This window comes from Tribolium madens, unplaced genomic scaffold (assembly GCF_015345945.1).
Source record: "Tribolium madens isolate multiple individuals breed KSU strain unplaced genomic scaffold, Tmad_KSU_1.1 Scaffold_7;HRSCAF=85;Tcas5.2_LG10, whole genome shotgun sequence".
Classification (NCBI taxonomy): domain Eukaryota; kingdom Metazoa; phylum Arthropoda; class Insecta; order Coleoptera; family Tenebrionidae; genus Tribolium; species Tribolium madens.
In genome coordinates this window covers 2,848,123-2,868,104 of record NW_025401050.1, presented here as the reverse complement: position 1 = coordinate 2,868,104, position 19,982 = coordinate 2,848,123, and the positions used below count along the sequence as shown (strand labels likewise).

The 19,982-nt window shown below is 33.2% G+C and overlaps 2 protein-coding genes across 2 annotated transcripts in view; one reads left to right on the top strand and one right to left on the bottom strand.

The window, feature by feature from the left end:
• LOC123009776 overlaps positions 1–18,954 on the top strand; it is a 36,038-nt gene extending 17,084 nt beyond the window's left edge. The window contains exons 2-6 of the mRNA XM_044406294.1: positions 3,132–3,188; positions 15,650–16,009; positions 16,063–16,202; positions 16,250–16,467; positions 16,515–18,954. Of these exons, the coding sequence (XP_044262229.1) occupies positions 15,650–16,009; positions 16,063–16,202; positions 16,250–16,467; positions 16,515–18,544 (2,748 nt within the window). The 5' untranslated portion in view covers positions 3,132–3,188 and the 3' untranslated portion in view covers positions 18,545–18,954. The remainder of the gene's footprint in view (positions 1–3,131; positions 3,189–15,649; positions 16,010–16,062; positions 16,203–16,249; positions 16,468–16,514) is intronic.
• Positions 8,177–9,392, bottom strand: LOC123009777 (phospholipase A2 inhibitor-like). The gene has a single exon (XM_044406295.1). It carries the CDS (start codon positions 9,390–9,392, stop codon positions 8,214–8,216), a length of 1,179 nt encoding a protein of 392 aa, XP_044262230.1. The 3' UTR covers positions 8,177–8,213.
• Positions 18,955–19,982: the final 1,028 nt, after the last annotated feature.

Here is a 19,982-nt window from a genome sequence, read left to right as displayed (position 1 = left end):
AATTTAAAAAATGTAAATTGAAACTTTTGAAAATATTGTGTTACAAAAGAAAGTTGGGGAGACTAAGAAAATGTCAAGAAATACAGCCTTAAAAAAATAAAATTCTAACTTGTAAAAAAACATTTAAAAATTTCTTAAAAAAATGCTTAAATTAAAAAAATGTCAATCAAAACTTGTTTAAAACATCGTGTTGCAAAAGACAGTGGGAGAGACTATTGGAGACTATCAGATTTTGTCAAAATTTGTAAACCTCACACTATCAGATTTTGTCAAAATTTATTTGAGAGAAAAAGATTAAATAACATTTTCTCCTTATCCGAATACGTTTTTCCATTTTTATAAACGCAAACTTCTTGCTTCTGTTTATTTCAGGTTTTCTTTTTGAAAAAACTGTGTAAAGTAGGATCAGTTAGTTAAGTTATGTATAAGTGACTCACTTTTCACAATGTTTTTTTCTGTATGAAAGAGGTTGTTGGCTTAAAATTTCTCAGCAGAGTTGAGTTGTAACACAGATTCTACTTTTAGACAAAAACCAAATGTTTTTGACCTATTTCACCTCAAAAAACGGCTGTTGCAACATTGCCAGTGAGGCGATGGCTATGAGTATTAGGTATCGATTTTTATACAAATTTTCCAAAATACAGAAAAAATATTTAAACAAATCTTAAGCGGATGCGCTCACCTCAACTTTTAAATTTTAATAACTTTAATATTATTTAAAAATCACTCCGAATCATAAAAAAACCTGTTAAACTTTACGAAAACCTGTCACTATCTAAAAAATAAATGTCAAATATTATAAATACAAAGTGGCATTAAAGCATTAAAGGAACTTAAAGCCTGTTTTTTTTAACAAAAATCACTAAGTCAAAATTTTGGTGAAAAAAATGGTAGCAGCTCATCTCCGTAGCACAAATTGTTTACTTTTTGTTTTTGTTCCCAGAAATTGTTAAAAAATTATGGTTATGTTGTCATGTTGAGATGTTAGCAAAATTTTGACTTTTATGAATTTTCAAAGCGTTACAATCGAAAAAATAGAAAAACCTTGAAATTCTAAATCGGTTTAAAGAACTTTTGCCAATATCGTCAAATCAATCATCAATTTTTACAGCTAAACAGAAATTTATTGAAATTAGCAATTTCTATACTAAAAAAAATTAATTATGTCAAAACCAACCAGTGATCAGTTTTTGGAAAACTTTCATCGAAGTAGTCATTGAAAGAGATCATTTTAAAGTGGCAACCATGCGAAAATTCAAACGATCTCAACCCCAATCTTTTATAAAAATTATTAATTAAATAAATATATGTACCCCAGTTTTTGAGGTAGCAAAAAATAATTAAAATTAACAACGTAATTACATAGGGTGGAAAACATAAAGATTTTTGTCATTACGAGTATTAATGTGATTAATTTTTTTTGTGAATGACATTAATGACACTTTTTGTGTGAATTTGCCTTTAAATTAAAAATACATTTAGGATTCTACAACCTACTTTTTATGAAAAAGAGTATAAAAATATTGACAGAATTTTACAGAAAAAAATCTATAGATACTGAACTTTTCGTAGGAAAAAAAACTTTAAAAAATAACTGTCACATTTTACAAAGTTTTGTGAATTATACAGGGTTATTCATAAATATGAAGCAATATTTGAACCTCAAAAATGACCTATAAAATGATGTTAATTTAAATAATAACTCGTGTCCTATCTCTACTGATAAGAATATGACAGCCCTCGGAATATGGGTATGGAAATTTGATTTTTTTGTAATAACTTTGGAACTATTTGACCAAATATTATAAAATTTGGAACATTTCCTTGTGACAACATACCCTTTAACCTGGTAATCACAAAAACCGGATACATCCACTTAATTTCCGGTTCCAGCAGTTGCAGATCACATTTTCTGTGTTTTTCCATTTTTTTGCTCTCTTAACACCAATTTTTTACTGCCCAAATCGATAGAGTAGTCAATTTCGATTAAAAAACGCATAACCTTTAATACCCCTAAAATGGACCGTTTCAAAGATATTTTAATTTAAACTAAGGACTGCACAACGTTGAAACCAAAAAGTAGGGATTTTGAATGGATGATATCCACGGTAACAAATGACCATGGTCTCACTAATCGCTGTCAGGCATCTGTCAACTTTGACATTGGACGATTATTAGACAATTAATCGAAAATATTTAATAAAGGAGTTTACCTCAGATTCCAAACATAACTTAGAATAGCATTTAATTCATAAAAAATTCACAAAAATTTATCGTCAAAATTAACAGATGCCTGGCGGGATTTATGTGACCATGGTCATTGGTTGCCGTGGATACCACTTATTCAAAATCCCTATTTTTTGATTTCAGCGTTGTGCAGTCCTCAGTTTAAATTAAAATATCTTTGAAACGGTCCATTTTAGAGGTATTAAAGGTTATGCGTTTTTTAATCGAAATTGATTACTCTATCGATTTGGGCAATAAAAAATTGGTGTTAAGAGAGCAAAAAAATGGAAAAACACAGAAAATGTGACCTGCAACTGCTGTAACCGTAAATTGAGTGGATGTATCCGGTTTTCGTGATTACGAGTTCAAAGGGTATGTTGTCACAGGGAAATGTTCCAAATTTTATAATATTTGGTCAAATAGTTTCAAAGTTATTACAAAAAAATCAAATTTCCATACCCTCATTCCGAGGGCTGTAAAATTCTTATCAGTAGAGATAGGACACGAGTTATTATTTAAATTAACATCATTTTATATGTCATTTTTGAGGTTCAAATATTGCTTCATATTTGAATGATGAATAACCCTGTATAATGTTAGAAATCTTAAGAAATTCTGTTAAAATAATTACAAATTGTGATTGAGCAAGTCCGGGAGCGCCACCTAAAATTTTACAACACGGCTTACCGATAAGCTTAAACCCTCTTGTTATTCAAAAATCGTCCACAACAATAAAATTTTTGTCACACTCTTGTAACATTCGTGTCATATTCCATATTCAACGTGATTCATTTCTAAGCATTAAGGTGCGTCTCCAATTCACTTTTAAACAATTTCCTGCGAGTCTGAATCACTTTTGACAAATACATGGAACTGTTTATCAATGTTTTTCTTTCATTTTTCAGGTTAAACATGCAACATTTTCAACACTCGAACTAAATCCATTGAGCTAATTTGAAAAGGTGAGTTTGTGGCTGACTGAACGACCTTGGCATGCTTTTTGCCAAAAAATGGGCTTGACAGTTTTTCGATTGTAAATGTGGCTTGAACTAGCCTTGTCTTGCGAGTAATAACAATAGTAATAATGTGTCGCTATTGTCCTTGCTGATTGTAACAAATAATAAAAGTTGGGTTTAGTAAAAATCGGAAATACCTACCACAGGATAATTTGCAGATGTCTGTAATTATAAACGTGATATTTTGTAATAAAAACTAATGGTTACTAACTTAGAATACGTTTTTAGATTATCTTAATGGCAAATCTGAGAGAATTAAAACCTAACTTTATACGTTGTAGGCATTTCTTAATGTTTACCGTTCAAATATGGCGGATTTCAAGGGTAAATATGGCGTCTGGTAAATGTTAATCATTCCGTTCTAAAACATTTAGCAAACAATGCAAAAATACTAGATTTAATTTCAGATTTGTTTCAAATTTTCCTTCCCTAATGAACTCCCGATGAACATCGCGATTAAACGCTTAATTCAACTTATCTTTCAAATAAAACAACATCTCACCAGCTTTCATAATTCCCATTTCTAACTTTTACAATTGCAAGAAATCTTCTCCGTTCAAAGAATAGCTTCCTCGGTTTCTTATCTTCTCGTGACAGCTTCGGGCGCTGATTAAACATAAAGTAATTAATTAAGTAGGTACTCGACCAATTACAAGCACTTATTTCATATATGCCGTTCAAAAAAAAGATAAACAGTTACTCGGAGAAAATAAATATAGAGCCCGGCAAGATGCCAGTACTGTTACGTAACAATTTGTTGTTGAATTTTTTTTATCTGTTAGATTGGTATCTATGAATGGAGGAGGGTTTCTTCTCGGGAAAGTTTTCAAGTCGCCGCCAGGAGATTTCCCTAAGGATAAGCGGTTTAGTGTCATTTATTGACACGTAAGTCGGAATGAAATTGCTCCCTTTCTTCGGGGATTACATATTTGACTATGCTGAAGCTTTGAATTTCACATTTAGGTGATGATCCGAGTGATAAGAGGGAGATAATGCTGATAATAGCGACGACTTAAAGGCGTGTTGGGAGGCTTTGCATAAAATAAAATGCAAGGAAGGGAGTTCATGGTTTCAACAAAATTATTCTGTTAATTTAAAAACTGGTGAGAATAAAAACTTGACATACAGGATGGCCCAATGTAAACGAACCACCCCGAATATCTCAGAAACTAAAAAGGTTTTGCAAAAACGCCGAAACAGGTCAATTTTGTTTCCGAAAAGGATATTTTTTGACGTAATTTTTAAAGCACTCCCAGTAACCCCCTAACCTCCATGCACCCCAACTTTAAAAATTTAAATGGCACTACCCCACTTGTAGCACTTCAAATGAAAGCTATTTTAACAAGCTTTTCACGATTTTTTATAAAAATTGAATCAGAGATACAGGATGTTCTAGAAAAAACCCTAAAACAGGTTAATTTTGTTTTTAAAATGACATTTTTTGACGCAATTTTAAAAGCACCCCCATTAACACTTTAACTTCCTCCACCTCAATTCCGTAGTCTCAAAGGACACCGAATCACTCAAAATGTTCTTTGAATCTTTTTTCTAAAATTGAATGGGATTAATCATTTATGAGATGTACGCAGAAAGTAATGTTTCTAACAAACTATTAAAATAAATTAGAAGAAACTAATATTATAATATTTATTACTGGAGCTGTGACAAACTTATTTTTGTTTTTTTTATTGGGTGATCTACCTAAAAATAGCAATAGTTTTTAAGTTCCTTTGTACATACTGACTACAGAAAGATTTTTTTTTTGCTGATATTTTATGAATGTATAGAAATCATTTAATCATTTTGGAAAAAAGCTTTTAAACAATATTGACCTGTTTCGGCGTTTTTGCAAAAGTCTTTTAATTTCTGGGATATTCGGGGTGGCTCGTTTTCATTAGGCCACCCTGTATTTAACTCATTTGAAAGCAGATTTACAGAATATTTAATTTTTACGTTTACAGATAGTCAATAATTACAAACCAATTGGCACTTTTACAGAGAGGAAAAATATTATAAATCCTCAGCGAAGCAGAGATAAACAAAATAAATAAAAACTTTGAATTTACAAAAAATCTGTCATTATTTTTCCTAATTCTAAACTGTCATGTTTTACAGAATTTTTATAATAAAAAAGTAATAACAAAAGCCGCGTAAAACTTTTTTTTTTAATTAGAAATTTTTACTGTTGTATGTTTTGCGCGTTGACTCTTAGGGGGTCCCCCATCGCACATGTCTCCGATTATGCCAGATTACATGGTCGATGTTTGGCATCGCTGCGAATTGCTTGAAAAACGATCTCTCCGTTGAAGCTTTTATTATCGTCTTTGTTCTCGGAGACGTTTCGCTTTCGGCAGTACGAGTTTCGTTATTTAATCGAGATTAATTACGTTAAACGCGACGTTTAACTTGTCGTGTACTTGTTTTTTCCACGGGAAAATTGCACGACTCGTCGTGCTTTATGAGGGAGCTTTTGTGGCAAATGTGCGTGTTTGCGTTTAACAAACGAGACAAATTGCGAGATGATAGCGAGCTTCTCTCTAAATAAACATTACGTCCTAATTAATTTTTAAAGCTTCAAGCACAGAAAATAATAAGTTGGTTTCTTTTGTATCGATATTTCATAACACACGTATGTTATATCATAGCCTAAATACGTCATTGGTACATATTATGCAAAATTCGCTCGTGTATTAACCAGCATAAGAGAGACTTTATGAGAAAATGAAAGTTGTTATTACTCGAACAAGATGGTTGGCCTCAATTCGGACTCGCTATAAGGCGAACCTAGTCGCTTTCGATTTCACTTAACTTGAAACCAATTTATTCACAATATGGTGGAAAAAAATACAAAGCAGAAAGTGGAAAAACAAGGATTTAAATATAAAAAAATTCACCCAACTATTAAAAAATCTTGAAAGTTGTCTAGTGTACAAAAATATTTACTGTTACTTAAGTAACGCAGATAAAATTTTGTTAACCGGTTTTAATTAATTAACTGCTAATTATGAGATAAGAAAACGAAAAGGATGTTGGATTGTTAGTGTAAATGGATAATAATTTGACAACGTTAAAACTGAAGTGGTGATTTTTAAGAAAAAGTAAATAAAACCTTTGTTTATTACTTTTATTGTGTTCAATAATACATACAAGGCTTTTTAGGGTAGGTAGTAATTGATGACTGATACAATTTCAAATGTTCTTCGTGATATGAATAATCACACTTTGTTCTGGCCTCCCCTACACACACCTCTCCTGGAGAGGTGCACGCTGATAATCTGATATTTCTGCTAACATCCATTCTAGAATACAATTTAAGCAGGAACACTTTGGCTGTGTTTCCACCGATTGTAAGTTTTGTTTTTTCACTAATTAGGAATAGAAAATTGGAAGTTAGAAACATCACACCCACATTTTACAATCCTCCTTTTGGTAGAACGGTTCAATCAATATATTTCAATAAATTATCTTGTAAATACAATAACTGATGGAGTCTTGCAGTTTGCTCGAAAGCGGTTCAATGAATTTTATATAGTTTTCATACATTTTAAATTCGAGAATCCTTTTAGCAAAAAAATTGTTACTCTTGTTAGTTGATTTCGGGCCAAACTGAGTACTATCGAAAATGCACCAGGAAATATAGTTTTTATCTCGCATTGAAAGAACGTTATTTTAATTAACTTTAAATTTTCTGAGCATTCTGAGCATTTATTCAAAGAGTTATTATAAAAACTTAAAAATTTCAGCATTCGAAAATGCTGAAACGCATTTTCGGATATGTTGTTTGTGGCTTGATTTATTTGTAATGTTTTAATGCTTTTTATATGTTTGGTTGTTACTAACGGAAATGGTTACATGTTACTCTTGTTGGTAAAACCATTGATCCTGACCTCGCTACGAAAACCCAGATTTTAGTACAAATCTTGGACACTGTTGCAAGTGATTAAGGGTGTCCGCGACCAACGATTCGAGACGTTAGTATATTGAAAACAAGATTACTCTCTTAATATGCAACAGAATTTTATGTATTATACATCAAAATAAAGGTTTTTTAAATCTATAGGCCGATACGTTGAGATTAAAAAAAAAACAATTCTTTTAAAAAAAGAACAAAAATGCATAAATGGTGAACTTGAAAACAACTTTACTCAGTCATTTTTCAAATAATCAATTGTGGTTTTTGTAAGATAATTTAAAAATTTGTAAAAATTTTAATTTATGGAATTATATGTATGTCTTGTTACCCCATACAAAAATTTAATTTCCATTGAAAGTGGAACCTGTGAGCTTTCTAATTAGTAAATATGTACAATCTATGAGGTAGATAGAATAATTATGATTAGATTTTTTTTAAGATCCAAAAGTCAAAACAATATTTATTAGCTTTCCAAGAAATTTCTGGAGCAACTTCCACAAATTCAAGGCATAAAAATATTAGCGAACTGATCTTTTACTTTTATTGCAATTTATTACCCTTACTAACCCAACCCCTGAACGCAGGTAAAGACTAAGTTTAGACCCTGTCTAGGGTGTATTGCTGGTTGCTTTTGAAAAAGAATAATAACTGCTGAAAACCGACTTGCCCGTTCACTCCCGGACAGCCTTAAGTTGGGCGAAAAGTCACATTTTTGATCACTTTTGTAAACGAAATAAACAAATAATAGAAAAAACAAATTACACCTTGTTATATTCGACGTCATTGCTCAACTAAGTTGCTATCTGGCGATAATTTAGTGACTTTAATTTTTTATCATTTCGCAGCCAAACAAGATAAAAAATATTTTCAGAAACACGAAGGTTAAAAATCAAATTAATTCCTAATTAAATAATGCACTATAAATAATTGTGCGATCTTTTTACACACAGCTGTATAAAAATTTAATTTTTCTAAAAATGGTTTAAGTACTTTCGATTTTTTTATAGAAGAAATAAATAAATACTACACAATTTATCTGTTTTATTGTGACGAAACTACTAAAGTACACAATAATCTACGGGAGGATACATATTGTATGCAGTTTCAAACAAATCGTAACTCTTTTCGTCATAAGAATACACACAAACGTCACTATTCCTCCTCAAAGGCACCACACAAACCGGTCTTTTCCCTCCAAAAAAATCCTTATCACATTTTAACCTCACATCGTTGTCATGCAACCACCTTAACACCAAATCCAGACACGGACATTGCCACGGATTCCCTCCAATCGACATCAACTTCAACGAATTCAAACGAAACAAGAAATTCGACGACAAAAACATCAATCGGTTATGATCCATGTACAAAATTTTCAAGTTTTGTAACCCTGTCGTTGGCAACATTGCTCCATCCATGACTGTCAGTTGATTATTTGTCAAAACTAAAGTTTCTAATTTGGGGGTTTGCTCAAATGTCTTTGGTTCAATCCTCGAAATCGAATTAAAGCCCAAGTTTAAAATTTTCAAATTTGTTAAACCTTCAAGCATGTAATTCGTTACTTCAGAAATTTGGTTTTGGTGTAACCACAGTCGCTCCAGTGTTTCCGGTTGTGTCAAGTAATCCGGGACGTTAAATACTGTTAGGTTGTTACCATCCAAGAATAGTTTTTTCAAATTTGTCATGTTGGCAAAAGCGAATTTTTCGATTGTTGTAATCTGGTTTTGGGACAAAGAAAGTGTCTCAATTGGCAAATTATTAAAGACATTTTTGGTTATTTTGGTCAATTTAGTTTGCGTGATTCGTAGTTTGTTCAATTTTGGCAAGTGGGCGAAAGCTTCATTTTCGATAGTTTTGACACCAGAGTGCTTAATTTGTAACCATACCAAATTTTGGTTTTGAAATAATCCCACATGTATTGCCTCTAATTCATTGTAATATAAACTGAGTTGTTCCAAGTGAATAAAATTTTTAAACTCATGATTGGTTAAGTTATTTATAGCTCGATTTATCGTTAGAAACTTGATATCCTTTACTCTTTCATTTGGTAAGACTATGAATGGTTCAAGGCCGCAATTTCCATTAACTATTACCCTGTCTTGTAAAGTAACATTACTGTACAAGTCTTGTAAGCAATCACACAGACTATTTTTCTCTACAACTATGCATTTTTCCTCACTTTGAGCCACAAAATACAACAACAAACCCACAATTCGTGTTATTACCCGTCTTGCCATTGCTCAACTGAAACCTTCCTCGAGATAACAAATCGGTAATTCCCAGTGACGCTCCGAAATTAATTACTCTTGTACTTTTTTTTAATTACTTCAGACGCAAACAAATGAACTAATTTTTTTACTCTTCCGGAATTTGAAAAATTCATCTCGTTATCCTTGACTAGTTGCGATATTTATCATTTTTTATACAATGTAATATGCAAATTGTATGACACTTGTGTTAAATATAAAATGCAAATTCTACTCGGAAGAGATGTAAAAATGGTTTCGCGGCGAGATCGTGAACGGTTGATGGTTTCCGGGTACAAATGGTACTGGATGTAGGTTGTGGTTTGTACGAGATGATCTCAGAGACCACAATCCGCATAATACGGTTCTGTAATTTTAAAGTTGGTACTGGATGCGCTTTTTAACCGATTTTGATACAGTTAGCTGCGTTGGCGGTCGACTGGCTACGACAAAACCTCAACATTTTCATCACATAAATAAAAATTAACACAAACACGCATTTTTTGGTGAATTTGTAAAATTAAAAAAAAAAATTATGCAAAATGCGTTTTTTTAAATACCGTAAATCGGAATTACTTTGACATAGTTTGAGGGTTTTGTTAGTGTAACCTTTTTATTTATTGCAATATTTCCTTGAAAAAATTAGCATCAGAACAATTCATCCTTCTGCTTTAACAAACAAACAAAATTTTGTCTCAAGGTCATAGTTTTTCCAAAAAAAAAAAAATAGAAAATTTGGTGTCAATTCCGACTTCGGGGCTATTTTGACAGTCCCTTTAATAGCTTGTACTTTGACACCTTAGAACTAAAAATATGTAATACAGGGTGCGCCAGAACTCGCGCCCCAGAGAAAAATGCCATATAAGGTAAGATACCAGGAACATGGGAAAAAAAATTATCTATAAAAATTTCGAAGTTATGAGTGTTTAAAGTTTGCACTTTGACTCTATTTATTTCTCTTGGAAAAATAATTTTCCAAGTTTTTTTGCTATAGGCTATTAAAAGAGGAAACAAGGAAGCTGTATTTTAAATTGTAAGTCTGTTCAAAGTTATTTGTGGCTTTTATTAGCAAAATTTTTGTACCTTTATTAAATAATTGTAAAAAAATATACAGGATCATCAGTATCATTAAATAGACATAATGTCAAATGTCAAAAAATGAATGTCAACCATAGTAATTCCACCATAGTAATTTATCCAGAGATTGTAAAAGTCGTTATAAATACTGAAATTCGAATTATTTTATTGTAAAAATAAAGAATAACGGATTCAGTTTAACACAAATGTGATTATTAAGTGATATTTCATCTTTTATGCAACTGTGTACTTTTTGGCTACTGAAATTATAGTAATTATTATTTTTTTATGTTTAACGTTAAACATCTTTTTAGTTATTGATTATAAACCTAAAAATAAATAATTTTAGAAAGAAATTTTAATAATCTTTTAAAATGCAAAAACAATATATAGGGTGTTCCATTTAAATTTTTTAAATTATTGAACTTTTAACAAACGCCTTCATTTTTTTATCTTTGCAAATGCAACAGACTAAAAAAACGTTACAACCTTATAGCTTGTACCTTCTTCTTAGCGGTAGTAAAAAAAATATTTCTAGATGTCTTAGTTTTTGTATAATAACTTTTTAAAAAGTGCATGTTTTCGTCAAAAAACCGTCTTATTTTTAATTTTAAAACTAAGTAAAATAGACCAATAAAAGTTTAGCTAAAAAACATTGTCATACAAATCTACATCCAAAAACCCTAAGAAACAAATGGTGTTTCATTTAAAAAAACACAAGTTTGTATTGTAACTTATTTTTGAAACACGCTGTATAGTTGAAAAAAAAATAGGCGATAGATTAGATTAGTATCTATCAATGTCCTAAATATTTTTTTAATTTTACATTTAAGGGTTACTAATGGTCTTTTTCAACTTGCTGGAATAGCCTGTATATCTATCAACGTAGAAAATCTCATGTAAGACACTCTGTGTGAGTTTCTTTTTGTTTTTTGAATCACAAAAAAATGAGGACAAGTAGTTTCAGTACTCAAATACTACTTGAAATAATGTATAGACATTTTTTTTTAGTTAAAATTGTTATTAAGCGGATAGCACTCTCAGGAAGTAAGTTATGATGTTGTGCTCTCAAATTATAAATATGTAAGAATCGTTGAAACAGCACCTCATTGGTAGATTGAATCTCTCTTGACCAATTAAAGCTCAACAGGTGTCGCCACCCCATTGTCAAAACCTCGCAATAACTTTGTATTTTTTTTATCGGTAACGATATAACTAAGTGAGTTATTTACTTATTTTCTAAAGCAATGACGCGTTGAGGTCGTCGCCGCCCACATAATTGCAAATCGGATTTAGTTGCTCGACGAGTTCTTAATGTCTTTGAGATGGCAACGCCGACGAAATAAATTTTTCGAAAATTTTCGACGAGGTAAACGACTTGTGCAAATTCCGAAGTCATAAACTAAGAGAAGAAGAGATAAGACCGGTAACCGAAGATTTATTGCACAAACGATAAGATTCCCGCACGAACTACTTGAACAAAAATGGTACATTAATATTACCGGTGATATGAATAAGAGTGGATTTGCATGTGGTTATAAAGTCGCTTTTGACACCGGACTCGGCCGTTTTGCAATTAATTGGTGGCGGCATTTCAATTTTCACCAGACGAGACGTTTCGAGAAGAGAGAAAAGTTTTGATGTTGCTGCGAGCGGTGCATTGTACGAGAAAATTCAATAAATTGGAAAGGAAGATTAAGGAAAAATGTGACGAGTGATAATGGAGCTTTGACGATCAAAAAAAAGTCAACAAAGCCGAGTTTGCAACCAAAAATTACTCAAACTGCTTGTAATTGGCAATGCAGGGTTTTTGCCTAAACTATTTATAACGAAAACAATTGATGATTGATTCAGGACTAAAAAAAATGTAATGGTAATGTAACGTTTATGGAAGGCATTTAAAAAAAGTTTGCGGAACTCAAAAATGGATTTTTTTGCAAATTTGGTGACCTTACGATACGAATAGAAATTGTTTCCAGGGTTGCCAAATCAAACATAAAATTCTCCAGATCCGAGTTGAAAAATTCGCCAAATTTTCATCAGATTACGATTTATATTTATATCCTGCGAAAAAACGCAGTTATAAAAATCCACTTAAACCCTTGAAAAACAAAAATGCATTTCGCGTTAGTTCTGTAAAATTTCACGAAATAATTGTTCGAAAAATGCAAAGATAATGTACTTAATTCTAGATTTAATTTCTTGATTTTTTAGTTTGTTTTAGCAAAATTTAGTGAAAAAAACTGAACTTTCCTACGTCGCCTCGTCATTAATTACTATATTCGTTTCCTCAAACCCTATTTTGCGTACTCTATACATAAATAACTATTTTGGTCATTGTTTTTTTTGTGGTTTAGTTTTTAACCAATTTTGTGAAATAATTGTGTTTCTAGCTGAGAAACGTGCTAAATCTCTCAAGAAATGCAAAATTTAGGTAATTTACGACTTAATATGTTGATTTTTTAGTTAGTTTTAGCGAAATCTCGTAAAAAACGTGAAATTGTAGTACAAAAAACATTCTCGGCTTATTTTTGATCTTATTTTACTCAAAAACCAGTTGAGTCCAGTGAAACAAACAAAATAACATAAATTGATATTTTTGTTTTTGTGGTTTTTAAGCTAGTTTGGACAAAATTTTGCAAAACAAATGAGCCTCTGGTTCAAAAACGAAGTAAGTCGAAAAAAAAAAGTAAGAGCGAAACGTGCCAAAAATAATATCAACTTTAATTTAATTTTGTAATTTTTTTGCCTGTTTAGAATTTTCTTTGTTTTCATCTCAGTTATAAAAATCCGCTTAAACTTTGAAAAACAAAAATGACATGCATTTCGGGTTAATTCTGTGATTTTTCAACAAAATAATTGCTCGAGAAATGCAAAAATAATGTACTTAATTCTAGACTTAATTTTTTATTTTTTAGTTTGTTTTATCGAAATCTAGTGATAAAAACTGGTACAAACCCGCTCGAAAGCCTTGTTGGCCAAAAATTTGTGGTTTTTTAAAATATTTTTGTCTTAATTTTACTCAAAAACCAGTTAAATCGAGTGATACAAAGAAAAGAACATTAATATCAATCATTTTTGTGATTTTTAAGCGTGTTTAAACAAGATTTCGCAAAATAAATGAACCTCTGGTTCAAAAACGAAGTAAGTCGGGCGAAACAAACTAAAAAATGATATGAATTTCGATTTAGTTAGTAATTTTAAATTTGTAGCCTGTTTCAACGCAATATTTCAAACTTTTTGTGTTTTTATCTTTAAAAAACATGCTTAACCAACCGAAAAAGGCCAAAAAAACGCAGTTTTTGGGCTATTTTGTTGAATTTGTGGCTTGTGCTTAACAAAATTTTGCAAAATTATGTGTTTCTAGCGGTAACAGCATTCGAAAAAGACATTAATAGATAAAAAACAAATAGAACTATTTTTAACCAATTTGGTGATTATTTTGTCTTCGAGAAAATTTGACGAAATGATCAAGTTAAAGCTTAACAGTTAGGTAAAAATATTATAACAATATAGTGATTTTTGACATGCTATAGCAAACTCTCGCAAAAAAACATTAAAAATTGGATGGAACTTTCGAAAAAGGAAAAAAAGTGTATCATTTTTGGTCTAATTTACTGTTTTTTTTTTTTGGTTTAGTTTTAAATCAATTTTGCTAAATAATTATATTTCTAGCAGAAGAACGCGCTAAAACTCTCAAGCAATGCAAAATTTATGTAATTTTTGACTTAATATGTTGATTTTTTAGTTGGTTTTAGCAAAATCTCCTAAAAAACCTGAAATTGTAGTACAAAAACATTCTCGGTTTATTTTTGTCTTATTTTACTCAAAAACCAGTTAAATCGAGTGAAACAAAATAACATGAATATCAATTGTTTTTGTGATCTTTAAGCGTGTTTGGACAAGATTTTGCAAAATAAATGAGCCTCTGGTTCATAAACGAAGTGAGTCGAGCAAAACAAGCCAGAAATAATATCAACTTTAATTTAATTTTGTAATTTTTTTGCCAGTTTAGAATTTTCTTTGTTTTCATCTCAAAAACGTGCTTCAACACAGAATGCGCGAAAACAGTTTTTTTCATTTTCAAAAAATCACCAGGTATTAGAACTTTTTTTTTCTTTCACGGTCTTTGCAAAACGAAAACATAAAAATAAGAAACGTACTAGTAATCTGTAGATAATAAATTTTAAATATCTCACCAAATTATTTATTTTGATATCTATAATGCGTGATCTCAAACATGCTGCACAACACCTAGAAAAATACATTTGGTAGAGTTTCTATGAAATACGTAAATTCCTATTTGTAAACACCAACATTTTAATACAAAATTGAAAAGTTTTAAAACTAATTCTAAACCTAGCAATACTAATCAAACTGCAACTATTGTTAGGTCAGGTCAGGTCCTGGTGCAGGTCAATTTTTTACGAAATCATCTAAAACACCTAAAACTTTTGTGTCAAATCAGAAATAATTAAATAAATAAATAAAGTAATAAGAAAATTAGCAGGAAGTGTGAAATTGTCGCATTCAAGACTCTTTTTTCCAAGGGATAACGGTGTTTTCTACTAATAATTGTCGATTAAATTGTTAGAATACTATTTAGGTTAGCTCATTTATACTTTTTATTTGTAAAGTCGCAACCACAAATTACATATTTCGCCATATATTGTATTTGGTAAAGTGATTGACGTATGAAATACCTCATTATTTTTTGCACGGAACGATTTAATTTTTGAAAGTTAAAAATTACGACATGTTTGGTTTCAAACATTTTGCTGTATCCGAACCGTATAAATTTTCCAGCGAATGCATTTCCGTCAATTGAAAAAAGTCCCTCTTCACTTAGAAACCTCGTAACCTAAAAATGCAATTCAAGCCTTCTGTTTGCATTCATTTACTGTTTTAATTGCTCAAGTGTGTATAAAACCTACTTTTCATTGTTTTCGTAAATTTAAAATTTAAATCTCGTCCGTTATGATAATAAAGCCGGAACCTCAAACATGTTTAAATTTTTATTAAATACGCGGGTGCTAAGAAGAACCGTAAATGCAAATTACGATCCGAAATTGAATACGAAAAAAGTCGTGACTGAAAGCTCGCTAATTTATTACACGTACCGTAAACGTGAAGATCCTTTCTCCATTAATTACAATTATTATTTTTTTCAGATGGCTCAATATCTAGTCTTTCTCCTCGCAGTGTTCCTCTTCAAATCGGCGGTATCACAGTCCAACTATGCTGATCAAGCCAACAATATCGAATATCAAGGCAAAGGCCTTCCCGATCAAGCCACTTTAGATGGCAAAGTCACGAAACTAGACGATCTCAGTCCTGTAATTTTCCTAAACAGAACCAAAGCCGCTCTAAATTGCGCCGCAGGTTCCATGCAAGTCGAGCTCAAATTCAACGATAAGTTCTATGGGATTGCTTATGCGGATTTTGACAGAAATTCGGCATGCCAGGTCTATGGCAAAGGCGGTTACAGCTACAAACTCGAATTGCCACTCAAGGGATGTGGAACCAAACAAGTAAGTCTTACCACAAATTTTTTTCCCTAAAAAAAGAACACATTTGGTTTAAGGACCCTCAACGTGTTTTTACCAATAACATAGTCGTGAGGTTTCATCCAGGCTTGGAGATCGATGGAGACGAAATTATTACGATTGTGTGCCGGTACCCACCACCGGTTGCACCTTTACCCGACCCTTTGATCGATTTTAGGTACTGTCAAATATTTTTTTTTAGTTTTTATTAATTTAAAATTACAGCAAAGAGGTTCTACCACCTTCACCGGTCCTTGAACCGGCCTTGAAACCCTTCCAAATTTTGTTAATCTTCTGCGGAATTCTCTTCTTGTCGCTTCTACTGCTAGGTTTAGGTTGCTCGTACTACTGTCTCAGGAGACGCAACCTAACTGTCGTTCGGAAACCCTTCTCACCCTTAACTGATGGTTCCGAAATCACTAAAGTCTCCGGAAGCTCACTTGGTACTCTCTTTCAAATTACAATACCCGAAATAATTAATATTTTTTAGGCAACTTGTCAATGTTTGAAGGTTTGAAAATCCCTCGAGTTAGTGCCCCGCTTGTTGCAGCTCCGGGTAGCAGTTCCGGGAGTGAAGGTCCCCTCATCAGTGACACTCTTCCATCCGATTACCCCTCCGAATCGCACTCAGAAGCCGAAGATGCTCGTTCTCTTCCTCCTTCATCTGGTGGCAGTTTTGAGAACCAAGCTTACATCGCTGATACTTTCTACACCGAACCTCCACGACTCCCATTGGCCAAAGAACCGAAATTCGATGTCCAAGTGCGTGTCAAACGAGCGCCCCCATCACCCCCCAGTCTCAGTATCTCTGATACGGAAAGCTCAGCACGGAATTTATCCACGATCATGGAACAAAGGGAGGAAAGTGTTCGATCGATTGATTCTCCTCCTCCTGTCGAACGTACTCACTTTACGTACGTTCCGGAGTTGCATCCTCCACCAAAACACATACAACCTGCACCGACTTATAACCGGATTTTGAGGAGGCAACAAGAGCTACAAGAGGAGAGATCGATAGCGTCGTTGAATACTGAAATGACTGATACGCATTCCATGACTGAGATAATCGACGATAGCCACCACAAACCTGCACCGCCTCCACCACCTCCAATTGTGCCAAGACAAGAATACGTGGTTGATTTTGCACCACCTCAAACACTAGAACCACCAATTGCGGTGGTACACAAACCGGAAATTACCTCTCATGTAGTTGATGATGTATTTTTGAGAACCATCACCGAAAAGAAGACTATTGAAGATATCGAAAGACACAAGAGGTTGATTACGGAGTACCACACTCGGGCTAAGGCAATACCTGAGCAAAAATGGGATGTTACAATCAAGAATTATCCAGTGGAGATGCCGGAGCCTCCCGAATGGGAGAACTTCTCTGATATCTCCTCAGCATCGGGAATGACTCTAACGCCAAAACTGGAACGTGCCACTATGTCTCTTCCTCCACAAAGTACCATCGACGACAACAAACTTCCGCTCAACTCCCCGGAACTAGTCGGGAGTATAGCCCAGCAAGGGACTTTCCTTGAAACTTTCAATATCCCTCTCGAAAATCCAGAAGTACCAAACTGGAGTGTCTTAATTCGAGTTTTGCAACCTGAACAAGAGGAGGGTCCGGTGATTGAAAGTGCCGAAACGTTCAACTCGCAATTAACCCTCTCCGATAAAATGAAATGGAGACAAATTATAACAACCGAGTCCACTTTGAGGACTCTCTTGACCGAAGCCGTGGTCCGCGAAGACTTCGAGCGAATCCGTCAAGACACCCGTTACGAGAAACTCTTCGAGCCGCCCAAATGGGACGTAATAATCCGGATTCTGACTCCGGTGGACAAACCCAAAAGCCAGGGTCGGTTCCGCAAAAAATCCGATTGGGACACCCGGAGTCGGCGCAGCAGCCTACCAACGCTCTACGAGTACGACTCTGACGGTGGTAGTTCGGTCCGTACCATCACCCAAGAGCCCATCGTGCACCCATTGCGCACCCGACGGGTCTCCCGGTCCAGCTACCGCAGCGAAGCCGATTTGAGGTCAATGTCAGAAGTGACGGTCGATTTTGGACGACCGGAAGACAGCCATTCCGAAAGTTCCAGTTACTATCCACGGTATTACGAGGAATCTGAATTTGAGTACAAGACTAGCTCCTCCCATCACCCCTCCCTCGCGCGATCTTTAAGCCAGCCTTCTCTGGCACGCTCCGCCAGTGAATTCACCGAACGGTGGATAGCGCCCTCGAGGTACGACACGGCGAGTGAGTTCACTAGTCCCGAGGCCACGCCCAAGTCCCAGAGGAGTAGCAGGATCCAGCCGTTGCATGTTCCTAGAGGAAGTGGGGAGCATTCGTCCGTATGGCAAGCCACGGCCAGCAGTCAGGTCACCCAAAGGCCGGGAATGACCGCTCAAGTGGTTACGCAAGAGTTCCGAAGTGAGGCTTCCACTAGTTTTATGGGAGCGACCAGTAAAAACTGGTTTGGGGATAACGACAGTGAAGCTAGTTTCAAATAACTGATTAACGTTAATAACCGGTATTAACACTGCCCGTAAAAATTTGTTAAGTCGATTTTTTCGTAATTTTAGTAACTAGAATGCTGTGATAACGTTTGTAAGGTTACGATTGGCCGGTTTTTGGATTGTTTGTAAAGGGCTTTAACCCTTTTGTTGACTTTTCCACGCGATATTCTTGTGGAGGACTGAACAATTGGGTACTACTAAATCTAGTTCTAGGTTCTAATCTATGCTCAAATCTATGGTGGTGGCTCATGGGCTTCTTTTTCCTAACTTGCTGTCGTTTAAGATAATTTAAATTTTTATACAGATATCTATCTCTAGGTGCTATAACATTTATACCGAATGTATGTAACTTTTTATATTATTTTAAAATAAATTAATTTAATTAATAAATGCTTACAATACTGTGCCTGTTTTTTCAAGTCCCTAAATAAAATGATTAGATAAGATTAGAAAATTATGCTCCCAATTAAAAAAATAGTTTTGACAAAAGAATTTTAAATAATTCTGTACCTTAAAGCACCAACAAAAAATATTATTCAAAAAATAAATATTAGTTAAAAGTACATATTTAATGCACCTTCTATTTCACACAATGCATAAAATCTTGTAATCGGCATTAATTAACAAAATGATTGAAATGTTGTAAGTCCAGGGTGATGTTAGAGCAAGTCCAAATAGAGGTAAATTGTATCTAGCTAAAAAAAATATAGTGTGGAAAACAAAAAACATTAAATCATCATGTAGTAATTTAAGTCGAAATAAAATAATGCGAATCGTTAATAATAAAACAGTGCCAACAAATTTTTACGGATTTTTGGAAAACAAGTTTTTCATGGCAAAAAGTTCTTTTTTTGTCGATTGGTACTGGATTTTTACATGAAGTTCTCAAAAAATGTTTGACAATATATTTTTTTTTTTGATTTTAATTAACAGACATAGGAAAATTATATTTTAAATTTCAATTATAGTTTAAGAACAAACCAGGAAAACCTTTAAATTTCCTATCATTACTGCTTCAACTTAGAAATGAACAAAAGTCCATTTCTAAACCAAAATACGATAAACAGAAAAATATCAGGACTACTACAAAAATCTTCCTTATTTAAAATGCTGAAGATTTTCTGGAAGACAATTAACTTTTCCAGTTAATATATACAGTCTGCGCCAGAACTCGCGCCCCAGAGAAAAATGCCATGTAAGGCAAAGTACCAGGAACATGGGACAAATGTTAAATGAAATCAAACTTCGAAGTTATGACAGTTTAAATTTTGCACTTTGACTCTATTTATTTTTTTGTTGGAACAATAATTTTCCAGGTTTTTTGGCTACAGGCTATTAGAAAAGGAAACAAGAAAGCTGTATCCTAAATTGTAACTCTGTTTAATGTTATTTGTGGCTTTTATTGGCAAAATTTTTGTACCTTTACTAAATA